The sequence below is a fragment of the Nerophis lumbriciformis genome, linkage group LG24 (assembly GCF_033978685.3).
Source record: "Nerophis lumbriciformis linkage group LG24, RoL_Nlum_v2.1, whole genome shotgun sequence".
In the NCBI taxonomy this organism is placed as follows: Eukaryota; Metazoa; Chordata; class Actinopteri; order Syngnathiformes; family Syngnathidae; genus Nerophis; species Nerophis lumbriciformis.
In genome coordinates, this window is record NC_084571.2 from 22,492,501 (window position 1) to 22,506,181 (window position 13,681).

At 39.7% G+C, this 13,681-nt stretch overlaps 1 protein-coding gene across 1 annotated transcript in view; it reads left to right on the forward strand.

The window, feature by feature from the left end:
* The first annotated feature begins 845 nt into the window (after positions 1–845).
* LOC133620541 (uncharacterized) overlaps positions 846–13,681 on the forward strand; it is a 48,295-nt gene continuing 35,459 nt past the window's right edge. Inside the window, exons 1-6 of the mRNA XM_061982127.1 lie at positions 846–1,113; positions 1,211–1,327; positions 1,690–1,815; positions 6,395–6,511; positions 9,672–10,491; positions 10,841–10,932. Coding sequence (XP_061838111.1) covers positions 942–1,113; positions 1,211–1,327; positions 1,690–1,815; positions 6,395–6,511; positions 9,672–10,491; positions 10,841–10,932 — 1,444 coding nt within the window. The 5' untranslated portion in view covers positions 846–941. The remainder of the gene's footprint in view (positions 1,114–1,210; positions 1,328–1,689; positions 1,816–6,394; positions 6,512–9,671; positions 10,492–10,840; positions 10,933–13,681) is intronic.

Sequence of the window (13,681 nt, forward strand, 5' to 3'; positions counted from 1 at the left end):
TGAACACCTTCTCTGATTATGCATTGCTGTGTGGCACGCACAAAAGTGCTTTCATCAAATGCACTAGATGGCAGTATTGTCCTGTTTAAGAGTGTCACAACATTGCTGTTTACGGCAGACGGACTGCTTTACTGTAGACGTTCTTTATATTGTGGGAAAGCGGACTCAGGCGGAGCTGGAGGCCACGCCCCCTCCAGCTCCGCCTGAATTTCGGGAGATTTTCGGGAGAAAATTTGTCCCGGGAGGTTTTCGGGAGAGGCGCTGAATTTCGGGAGTCTCCTGGAAAATCCGGGAGAGTTGGCAAGTATGTTCTTAGTACACATAGACTTGATATATACAGTAGGGGTTGGAAGCAAACAAGGAAATACCAAAAGGTCGAATAACTGTGCACGTATTTGATTTGTCAGGTTGCACGTTATTGTAAAGTGCACCATGATAATATTATTGTGTGTCATAAACATTTTAGCTGATAGTTTTGTGCAGAAAGGTTCTGTCATGGCGCCCTCTGCTGCTAACTTAAATTATGTGATCTAACCTCTCGTAATGTAACTCACAAACATTATGTATAGTATTAAATATACTACAAATGCCGGAAATTACTTTTGATTTACTTTATTTATTTCGCTGCCTGTGTCGCTGTTTACTTCCTGCTTGAGCGCCTCATAAAATACAACTGTAAAGTCAGCCGTGGCTCGTAAATAAAATGTTTGTAAAAAATGACTTAATGTTTAGTTGTTAAGTCATTAATTAAAGTATTTATTTTACACAGTGCTGAACTGTCGTTTTTTTAGAGGGCTTATAAATAAAGGTGTCGTGCAGTGAAACCGGAAACTGTCCCTGTCGGAACTAGATCAATGTGACACCTAGCGGAAATAACCAGCTGAGTCTCAGGAGTGGGCGGGTTATCTGTGGTATTTAATGTTTGTGTGTTTGAAGCAACGATGGGGTCAGTTCATTATTTGAGACAATTTGTTAATGAGCGACTTACCGCTGCTGCGGACGAAATATTTGGTGTTTTTGAAAGGACTATCGTCGAGTACCAGGAGAAGCTTGATCGCCAGCGGCGGCTGGTGGATGTCCTCTTGAAACCCCAAATCAAAGTGTGCAGGATAGGTTTGTGTGAACATTGTCTGCCACATTTTTATATCACCTCACTTGAGGGCATCACATTTTAAGAATATGTATTTTAATTTTAAATGTGTACCTGCAGAGCTCCAACACGAAGAGGATGAGGAGGATTTGAGTGAGCAGAGGCTTTATAAACAAGAGAACTTCAGTCTGGACCGAGAAGATGATGTTATTTCGAGAGAGTACACAGCAGCAACAGGTGTGTGTGTATATATATATATATATATATATGTATGTATATATATCTATATACACACACACACATATATATATAAGTGTATATATCTATACACACACACACACACATATGTGTATACATCTATATATACACACACACATATGTGTATACATCTATATATACACACACACACACACACGTATATATATATATATATATATATATATATATATATATATATATATATATATATACACACACACACATATACATGTGTATATATATATAAATATATATATATATATATATATATATATATATATAATATATATACTTGAGGGTATCACATTTTCAGAACATTTATTTTTATTTCAAATGTGTAGTACCTGCAGAGCTCCAACATGAAGAGGATGAGGAGGATTTGAGTGAGCAGATGCTTTATAAACAAGAGAACTTCAGTCTGGACCAAGAAGATGATGTTTATTCTAGTGAGTACACAGCAGCAACAGGTGTGTATATAATATGTATGTTGTACATATATTAATATACTAGCTCTTATGTATATATATATATATATATATATATATATATATATATATATATATATATATATATATATATATACATGCACATATATACACAGACACACATATATACAAACCCCGTTTCCATATGAGTTGGGAAATTGTGTTGGATGTAAATATAAACAGAATACAATTATTTGCAAATCATTTTAACCCATATTCCGTTGAATATGCTACAAAGACAACATATTTGATGTTCAAACTGCAAATAATCATTAACCATAGAATTTGATGCCAGCAACACGTGACAAACAAGTTGGGAAAGGTGGCAATAAATACTGATAAAATTGAGGAATGCTCATCAAACACTTATTGGGAACATCCCACAGGTGTGCAGGCTAATTGGGAACAGGTGGGTGCCATGATTGGATATAAAAACAGCTTCCCAAAAAATGCTCAGTCTTTCACAAGAAAGGATGGGGTGAGGCACACTCCTTTGTCCACAACTGCGTGAACAACATTTCTCAAAGTGCAATTGCAAGAAATTTAGGGATTTCAACATCTACGGTCCATAATATCATCAAAAGGTTCAGAGAATCTGGAGAAATCACTCCACGTAAGCGGCATGGCTGGAAACCAACATTGAATGACCGTGACCTTCGATCCCTCAGACGGCACTGTATCAAAAACCGACATCAATCTCTAAAGGATATCACCACATGGGCTCAGGAACACTTCAGAAAACCACTGTCACCAAATACGGTTTGTCGCTACATCTGTAAGTGCAAGTTAAAGCTCTACTATGCAACGCGAAAGCCATTTATCAACAACATCCAGAAACGCCGCCGGTTTCTCTAGGCCCGAGATCATCTAAGATGGACTGATGCAAAGTGGAAAAGTGTTCTGTGGTCTGACGAGTCCACATTTCAAATTGTTTTTGGAAATATTAGACATCGTGTCATCCGGACCAAAGGGGAAGCGAACCATCCAGACTGTTATCGACGCAAAGTTCAAAAGCCAGCATCTGTGATGGTATGGGGGTGCATTAGTGCCTAAGGCATGGGTAACTTACACATCTGTGAAGGCACCATTAATGCTGAAAGGTACATACAGTTTTTGGAACAACATATGCTGCCATCTAAGCGTCATCTTTTTATGGACACCCCTGCTTATTTCAGCAAGACAATGCCAAGCCACATTCAGCAGGTGTTACAACAGCGTGGCTTTGTAAAAAAAGAGTGCGGGTAATTTCCTGGTCCGCCTGCAGTCCAGACCTGTCTCCCATCGAAAATGTGTGGCGCATTATGAAGCGTAAAATACGACAGCGGAGACCCCGGACTGTTGAACGACTGAAGCTCTACATAAAACAAGAAAGAGAAAGAATTCCACTTTCAAAGCTTCAACAATTAGTTTCCTCCGTTCCCAATTGTTTGAGTGCTGTTAAAAGAAAAGGTGATGTAACACAGTGGTGAACATGCCCTTTCCCAACTACTTTGGCACGTGTTGCAGCCATGAAATTCTGAGTTAATTATTATTTGCAAAAATAAAAAAAATAGTTTATGAGTTTGAACATCAAATATCTTGTCTTTGTAGTGCATTCAATTGAATATGGGTTGAAAAGGATTTGCAAATCATTGTATTCCGTTTATATTTACATCTAACACAATTTCCCAACTCATATGGAAACGGGGTTTGTACATACACATATACATATATATATATATATATATATATATCCATCCATCCATCCATTTTCTACCGCTTATTCCCTTTGGGGTCGCGGGGGGCGCTGGAGCCTATCTCAGCTACAATCGGGCGGAAGGCGGTGTACACCCTGGACAAGTCGCCACCTCATCGCAGATATATATATATATATATATATATATATATATATATATATTGCCAAAAGTATTTGGCCACCCATCCAAATGATGAGAATCAGGTGTCCCAATGACTTGGCCCGGCCACAGGTGTATAAAATCAAGCACTTAGGCATGGAGACTGTTTCTACAAACATTTGTTAAAGAATGGGGCGCTCTCAGTGATTTCCAGCGTGGAACTGAAATAAGATACCACCTGTGCAACAAATACAGTTATGAAATTTTCTCGCTCCTAAATATTCCAAAGTCAACTGTCGGCTTTATTATAAGAAAAGAGAAGAGTTTGGGAAAAACAGCAACTCAGTCACCAAGTGGTAGGCCACGTAAACTGACAGAGAAGTGTCAACGGATGCTGAAGCGCATAGTGCAAAGACTTTCTGCACAGTCAGTTGCTACAGAGCTCCAAACGTCATGTGACCTTCCAATTAGCCCACGTACAGTACGCAGAGAGCTTCATGGAGTGGGTTCCCATGGCCGAGCAGCTGCATCTAAGCCATACATCACCAAGTTCAATGCAAAGCGTCGGATGCAGTGGTGTAAAGCACGTCGCCACTGGACTCTAGAGCAGTGGAGACGCGTTCTGTGGAGTGATAAATCATGCTTTTCCATCTAATTCCTCCTCCACCAAATATGCAGTCCGAAATGTAGCGTTCTCCTGGCAACCTCCAAACCCAGACTCATCCATCAGATTGCCAGGAGAACGCTACATTTCGGACTGCATATTTGGTGGAGGAGGAATTATGGTGTGGGGTTGTTTTTCAGGAGTTGGGCTTGGCCCCTTAGTTCCAGTGAAAGGAACTTTGAATGCTCCAGGATACCAAAACATTTTGGACAATTCCATGCTCCCAACCTTGTGGGAACAGTTTGGAGCGGGCCCCTTCTTCTTCCAACATGACTGTGCACCAGTGCACAAAGCAAGGTCCATAAAGACATGGATGACAGAGTCTGGTGTGGGTGAACTTGACTGGCCTGCACAGAGTCCTGACCTGAACCTGATAGAACACCTTTGGGATGAATTAGAACGGAGACTGAGAGCCAGGCCTTCTCCACCAACATCAGTGTGTGACCTCACCAATGCTCTTTTGGAAGAATGGTGGAAAATTCCTATAAACACACTCCGCAACCTTGTAGACAGCCTTCCCAGACGAGTTGAAGCTGTAATAGCTGCAAAAGGTGGACCCACATCATATTGAACCCTATGGGTTAGGAATGGGATGGCACTTCAAGTTCATATGCGAGTCAAGGCAGGTGGCCAAATACTTTTGGCAAATATAGTGTATATACTGTATATGTGTGTATATATATATATATATATATATATATATATATATATATATATATATATATATATATATATATGTGTGTATATATATATATATATATATACATAGTAGGGGTGTAACGGTACACAAAAATGTCGGTTCGGTACGTACCTCGGTTTAGAGGTCATGGTTCGGTTCATTTTCAGTACAGTAAGAAAACAACAAAATATACATTTTTTGATTATTTATTTACCAAATTTGTAAACAATGGCTTTACCCTTTTAACATTGGGAACACTATAATAATTCTGACCACGTTAATCAACATTAAACTGCCTCAAGTTGTTGCTCAGATTAAATAAAATGACACAACTTTTCTTCTACATATAAAAAGTGCAACATTAAACAGTTTCAAGTCAACTCATCATGCTTAATTTATTAAAGCATTTGGGAAGCCTGTAGTTGATTTTTATTATGTAAATGTTATATTTTTATCAACATGTGATAGCAGGCACCCTGCCATTCAAAACTATCCATCCATCCATTTTCTACCGCTTATTCCCTTTGGGGTCGCGGGAGCCTATCAGCTACAATCGGGCGGAAGGCGGGGTACACCCTGGACAAGTCGCCACCTCATCGCAGGGCCATTCAAAACTAGGCTGCTGCATTACTAATGATTAATGTAACTATAGCTGAAAAAATGGTACAATAGCAATAGGAGAGACTATTCATCTCTGAACACCATGGAGTTCACGTAGGCTTAATGATGCAGCTCATTACTCATTTCGGCCGCTTGTACCCGTGATCTTGTCCTTTTGGTCATAACCCAAAGCTCATGACCATAGGTGAGGATGGGAACGTAGATCGACCGGTAAATTGAGAGCTTTGCCTTCCGGCTCAGCTCCTTCTTCACCACAACGGATCGATACAGCGTCCGCATTACTGAAGACGCCGCACCGATCCGCCTGTCGATCTCACAATCCACTCTTCCCTCACTCTTGAACAAGACTCCGAGGTATTTGAACTCCTCCACATGGTGCAAGATCTCTTCCCCAAATCGGAGATGGCACTCCACCCTTTTCCGGGAGAAAACTTGGAGGTGCTGATTCTCATCCCAGTCGCTACGCACTCGGCTGCGAACCGATCCAGTGAGAGCCGAAGATCCTGGCCAGATAAAGCCATCAGGACCACATAATCTGCAAAAAGCAGAGACCTAATCCTGCAGCCACCAAACCGTATCCCCTCAAGGCCCTGACTGCGCCTAAAAATTCTGTCCATAAAAGTTATGAACAAAATCGGTGACAAAGGGCAGCCTTGGCGCAGTCCAACATAGTCCACAAAGCACATGTAGACTGGTTGGGCAAACTACCATGCATATCACATTTTCAGAATATTTATTTTAATTTTAAACATGTACCTGCAGAGCTCCAACATGAAGAGGATGAGGAGGATTTGAGGGAACAGAGGCTTTATAAACAAGAGAACTTCAGTCTGGACCAAGAAGATGATGTTATTTCTAGAGAGTACACAGCAGCAACAGGTGTGTATATAAATGTATGTTGTACATATATTAATCTACTAGATCTTTAATTTTTGAGTGGGCCCCGGGCCCCTCTGTAGTGGAAAAGTTGGGCCCTGAGGTCAAAAAGATTAAGAACCCTTGGTTTGGAGTATGTATGAAGGAATGCAAGATTGATTTGATAAATATCTCGGTCATGTCTGTATGTTTTGAGCTCAAAATGCCGGACTTATGCAGACTGCAATTACACAAAAACAGGTATAGGTAAGAAAAGTTGGTTTTGCATTAAAGACCCCCCCCCCCTTAAAGCGTTTTTTTCCACCGAAGATATTGTGAAACGGCTATATTTGAAGCACAATGAGGCGGGGTATGACTGCAAGTAGGCGCACAGGCAGGAGACTCTGGCCATCAAGTGACATGACATCACACCCAACTGAGGACAAAGCCCACCTGTTTGCTTATTTTTTTCTTTCCTTTCAGTGCTTGAATCTCTACATCAACTTCACATCCATCCGTCAGTTTTAAGTTTCACCTTTTATGCTCTTTGTCAAAGAAAACCTTGGTTTTAATACGGCTAACACACAAAATATGCAAATTTTGCCCCAAAACATATTTAAAAGTGGAATATTTGATGTGAAGTAAGTATTGGAGCCATAAATAGGTCAATAATTCATAACATTGATTTTGATTAATTATTATTTTTGAGCACTGACAGTTTCAAAAAACAAGTCTTTAGATTCAAAAAGGCTCTCCACTCTTAAGAGTGTACGGAATAAGTCATTTATTATTTTTTGCTTTAATTTTCAATGCTTGATCTCTCCATCAACAGTTCTAGTAAGTTTGTATTTTTTATTTGGTTCTGTCAAAATTAACGAGTAAAGAGATTTTATTATTTTAAATAAATAATCACATTTATCTTGATGGTACTATCTCTTTTACCTTAACCGCTCTACGGTCAATGATAAGATCAATGCATAAGTCAGTATAAACATGCGAGAGGACTAAATGTCACTGGAAAACACAGCTTTAAAGAACTTTAGATAAAACTGACCAAGTTTTGTGCAAATGAATGAGATGCATTCAAGTAAAACGTTAAAAATCCTTCCTGGATGACATTTTGACAATAAAATTGCATTTGTATAAAAATAAAGGTTAACTTTCTTAACCAACATTACATTATGCAAGCGATTAATCACCTGTAATCATAATTAATCCAAATTCCAAAATGTGATTACCATATTTACCGGACTATAAAGTGCACTTAAAATCCTTTCATTTTATAAAAACTCGACAGTTTGCCTTATAACCCGGTGCACCTAATGTACGGAAAATATTTGGTTGTGCTTACTGACCTCAGAGCTATTTTTTTGGTACATGGTGAAATGATAAGTGTGATCAGTAGATGGCAGTCACGCATAAGAGATATGTGTAGACTGCAATATGACTCAAGTATATAGACCACAAGGAAGTGTTTTTCAAAAATTGAAAATATAATTATAAAAAAATTTAATATACAAAACAATTATATTATGACCCCTTTAATGCGCCTTATAATCCGGTGTGCCTTTTGTATGAAAAAAGACTTGAACAGACCCGCTCATCGGCAATGCACCTTTTAATCCGGTGCGCCCTAAGGTCCGGAAAATACGGTCATCTGATTTAAAAAAAAATCAAACTATGCAAAATGTTCCCCCAAAAATATTTCTCAGTAAAATATTTGATGTTAAGTAACTGGAGCCATGAATAGGTCAATAATTCATAACACTGATTTTGAGTCATGATTATTGAGAGTTTGCAGTTAAGAAAAAAAGAAGCCTGTATGGCGGCTTTGTTTTATTCAACGTTTTGTCGTTACAGTACTCTTTTAGCAATAGAATTTTTAGAGTGTGCCAGAATTAGCACTTTGGACACCCTTGTAATAGACCACAGGTGTCAAACTCACATAATTTTATTTGGCCCTCGAAAGCCTGGAAATAATATGTATCAATAAAGGAGTGTAACTTTTCTTACTAAATGTATTCTTTCTTTCTATTTTGGGAGAAAAAAATATATGTACTCCATGTAATCACAAATGATGTTAACTTAAATATTGTCTAATTATGTTATGGTATGCGGTCAGGCCCACACTTGACTCAGGGAGATGGACGTCCCTGCCATGCATAGTCCCTTGGGACTCATTCCATATACACAACAGCAATAATACCGGGGTTAGAATGTGGGTACAGTATGGATCCTTCAGCTGGCTGCAGGGGGCGGAAGGGAGACGTCCCTGTCGCTGCTCCACCACCCAGAGACGTTCCGGGATTAAAGGAGCGAAACATCCGTGAAAGGTGGCTCCCGGCTGATGACCCTGCAGCCAGCACCACATGGCACTGTCGGAGGTGCGTCAGGCAGTAATGCCCTGCAAGTGTTAACTTGTGCTTACATCTTTGTCTAATTATACAAAAATATATGATCAAATATTCAAACCGTTTTTTAAATATAAATAAATACTAATAATAATGATTTCAAAGCAAGTTATCTATCAAATTGTGCAATGTTAAAGTAGCAATAGATTTCATGGTAAAATTGTGAAATTTACTGTGGTTTTTACAGCATTTTTCTATAAATAAAAAAAAACACTACTTTTTTTACTGTAATAAACTGTGGTGCCGTTTTGGCATTTAGTTATACAACGGAAAATCTACAGTTTATTTGCGTTAAAAAAACACAAACAAACTGGCAGCTCAGGTGCCAACATTTTACTGTAAAATTGCAGTTTTTTTTATTTACAGTAAAAAAACAAATGCACATTTTACAGTAAAATTCTGGCAACTGTGCTGCCTTTTTAACCATAAAAACAGCAGTACTGTTTTTCCATTTACAGTAATACACTACATTTTGAGGTGAAATTATTGCAACTTACCATATTTTTTTACATTTTAGTTTTAAAAAAATCTAATAAAATGCATAAAAAAATTGTGTGATAATAGTATTCACTGTTAGAAGCGGCCCTCTGGGGCCAAACATAACTGCGATGTGGCGTTCAGTGAACATGGCTTTGACACCTCTGTACTAGACAATTCGACTGCGGGATTGATAGTAGAATCAGAGTCCTCGGAATGGAGTCCTAATAACATACATGGTCCAATAGTTGCGAAAAGGCAAACTGGTAACATCCTGTTGGACTTTGTGCCCTCAGAGCGCCAAGATGTGGACCAGCAACAGCTTTGTTGGCAGGAGCGGAACTCCCTTCTGGAGCAAGAGGAGCCAGAAACACCCCAGATTAAAGAGGAACCCTGCAGCAGTCACGAAGAAGAAGAGTTTCGAAATACTTTTTTATCCCTTCCTATTAGTGGAGAAAACTACAAGACGGAGGAGCTAAACGAAAGTCGGTTGGAAGATCAGACTGACTGCTTTGCAGCCTTAGAAGCAGGCGATGACAAGGTAGAGGGTGACACCAACAGCAAGGTGTTCAAATGTGACTACTGTGGGAAAGCTTTCACTTTCAGTTGCAAACTGAAGCGACACATGCTGAGCCACACCGGAGTGAAACCTTACTCCTGCAAGACATGCGGGAAGACATTCAGCCAGCGCTCCAATCTGAAAAGACACTCCATGATCCACACGGACGAGAAGCCGTATTCCTGCAAGATGTGCGGGAAGCAGTTCAGGAACGCGCACGAGGTGAGCACGCACGTTAGGACTCACACGGGCGAGAAGCCGTATCCTTGCGACACCTGCGGGAGGAGCTTCATTCAGCTGTCCATCCTCAAAAGACACGCCATGGTCCACACGGGGGAGAAGCCCTTCCTCTGCAACACCTGCGGGAGAGGTTTTAGCCACCCGTCCGTGCTGAAAAGGCACGCCATGGTCCACACGGGGGAGAAGCCGTACATCTGCAACATCTGCGGGACAAGATTCCGAGCGAGCAGTACCTTGGCCAAACACAGGAGGGTGCACGTGGGGGAGAAACCACACTGCTGCCCCTCACAGGACAATTACGTTGGGGAGAGTCATTTGCCTTGAAGAGACTCACCCCACATTTCCACAGGATGCGTCACGGCTGCGGTGTGTAATCGCCACGGCGACGGACTCTTTCTGCCGTTTTTATTCAAGTCAATGTGTCCGTTGTCATTGCCTGCGAAACGGCAACGACATGGATCCCTGCGCTAAATATACGCAGAGCTTCTAATTTTGCCAGTCGAATCAATTCAGCTAAAATCTGCTTGTGTTGGACAGGAAGTCATGCGCAAACGCAAAATACTTTCAAAATAAAATAGTCTGTATTCAAGGCAGCTGGTGTTTTACACTTTGAAACGTGCTGATGGGCTGGTTTATATGATGTTATGTTGTGTTGTTGCTTGCTAGAAAAAATAAAGTGGTCGTTCTTCAAGGCAAAATGGTCGTCTTTGTCACGGGTCAAGTCAAGTCAATGCCGCAATGGATGCGCCCGCTTGTGGGTATTGATGGACGGCAAAGCTCAAGCCTTTCCGCTGTGTTTACTTTATCACATGATTATGCGTGGATTCACGAGATCTTCTAAAAGTCTGCACTATTTCGCAGAGTCTTTGCTTTTGCCTGAATATGTGCCCCTAAACCAGGGGGTGTCCAAACCTTTTCCACCAAGTTTAGCTGAAAAGCATATAGCTTTAGCTTTTTAGCCTTGGCAGAGGTCTCGGTCCTTCTGAGTGCATGTATTTGCACTTTAACAAAATAACTCCAAAAGCTGAGAATGTATTTTTAAGGCATGTGATTTAAACTTAATGAACAAGACTGGAAATAAGCAGAGGGTCTGTTTCTGCTTTAGTGGATTCTGCCTTGGATTTTCTAGCCAATTTCTGTCTCTTCGACACTCTCCACTTTTAACTGCTCCAAATGCAAAAATCATTACCAGTACAAACAATGTTTATTCTGTTAGCTAACTTCCTTTATCTGAATAGCCATTTGTCGTTTATAGCATGAAATAATATCTTGCAGTCATGTTGTCAAAATGAATCAACTATTCAATGTCAACATATAAATAGTAGAAATAATACAGCTGAGATAGGCTCCAGCACCCCCCGCGACCCCAAAAGGGACAAGCGGTAGAAAATGGATGGATGAACAAAATGTCAGCTACTGAAAATGAATTGTAGCATTTAGACAGACTCATTTTCATTGGGGGCCACATCAGTTATTGCTGCCCTCAGAGGGCCCCTTGTAACAGTGAATAATATATACATTTTAAATTGCTTATTTCACAATTATTTATTGTTATATATTTTTTACGTACACTGTAAGAAGAACATGTAGATTTTAGAGTAAAGTTTAGCTGCTGAAACGTTAAAATGCACCATGTTTTTTACAATGTGTACTGTAAATGGGAATGGGAAAACAGTACCACTGTTTTACTGTAAAGTCTATGGTTGTTGTTTTTACGGTGTATTACTGTAAATGGAAAAACAATATTACAATTTTTTTTTGTTTTTACGGTAAAATTCTGGCAACTGAGCTAACAGTTTTTACTGAAAAACTACTTTTACATTGTACAATTTGATGGATAAGTTGCTTCAAAATCATGAGTCAAGCAGTACTTATTTTAATGGTTGGAATGTGTGATAATATAGTAATTGTTGCAATATTAGATTAAGTTTAAAATATATGACATTGCACATTGTACATGTATTTTTTTCTGTCAAAATAGAAAGTTGATTACGTTTAGAAATCAGTAGACGCATGGTAATTCCAGGCCTTTGCGGGCCAGGTATGGCCTCCGGGCCTTGAACTCCACGGGCATGTAGCTTCCATTTTTAAGTTAATCATTTTTTAATGGAAAACCGTAGTTTTTACCCCTGCATTATCAAAAAAAGGTACTCATTACTTTGGTGGTTTTACATCTCGTACATCTGTTGGGAAGGTACTGTGAGGTCTATGGTTCTGTATGATACAGGGCATGCAGCACATGACTTGTTTTATATGTAAGTACCGGTATGTTACATCCTTGTTCCAAAATGGAATCGGTTATTTTCTCCTCAAAATTCTGCACACAATACTCCATAATGACAGTGTGAAAAATGTAAGTATGTTACAGCCTTGTTCCAAAATGTAATCAGTTATTTTGTCCTCAAAATTCTACACACAACACCCCATATACAGTCGTGCTCATAAGTTTACATACCCTGGGAGAATTTATGATTTCTTGGCCATTCTTCAGAGAATATGAATGATAACACAAAAACCTTTCTTTCACTCATGCTTAATGGTTGTGTGAAACTATTTATTGGCAAACAACTGTTTACTCTTTATAAATCAAAATGACAAAAGAAAGTACACAAATGACCCTGATCAAAAGTTTACATACCCCAGTGACTTTGATCTGATAACATGCACAAAAGTTGACACAAACAGGTTTGAATGGCTAATCAAGGTTCCAATCCTCACCTGTGACATGTTTGTTTGTAATTAATGTGTGTATAAAAGGTCTGTGAGTTTCTGGGCTTTTGACAGGCCATTGCATCTTTCATCCAGTGCTGGACAGATGTTTCTGGAGTCTGAGTCATGGGGAAGGCAAAATAATTGTCAAAGGATCTGCGAGACAAGGTAATTGAACTGCATTAAACAGGAAAGGGGTATAAAAAGATATCCAAGGAATTGAGAATGCCAATCAGCAGTGTTCAAACGCTGATTAAGAAGTGGAAAATGAGGGATTCAGGTAGACCAGCAAAGATTTTAGCCACAACTGCCAGGAAAATTGTTCGAGATGCAAAGAAAAATCCACAAATAACTTCAGCTGAAATACAGGACTCTGAAAAATTGTGGTGTGGCTGTTTCAAGATGCACAATAAGGAGGCACTTGAAGACAAATGGGCTGCATGGCCGAGTCGCCAGAAGAAAGCCATTTCTGCGCAAATGTCACAAAGTATCCCACTTACATTACGCCAAACAGCACAGAGACAAGCCTCAAAACTTCTGGAACAAAGTAATTTGGAGTGATGGCTTTCTTCTGGCGACTCGACCATGCAGCCCATTTTTCTTCAAGTGCCTCCTTATTGTGCATCTTGAAACAGCCACACCACAATTTTTCAGAGTCCTGTATTTCAGCTGAAGTTATTTGTGGATTTTTCTTTGCATCTCGAACAATTTTCCTGGCAGTTGTGGCTGAAATCTTTGCTGGTCTACCTGAATCCCTCATTTTCCACTTCTTAATCAGCGTTTGAACACTGCTGATTG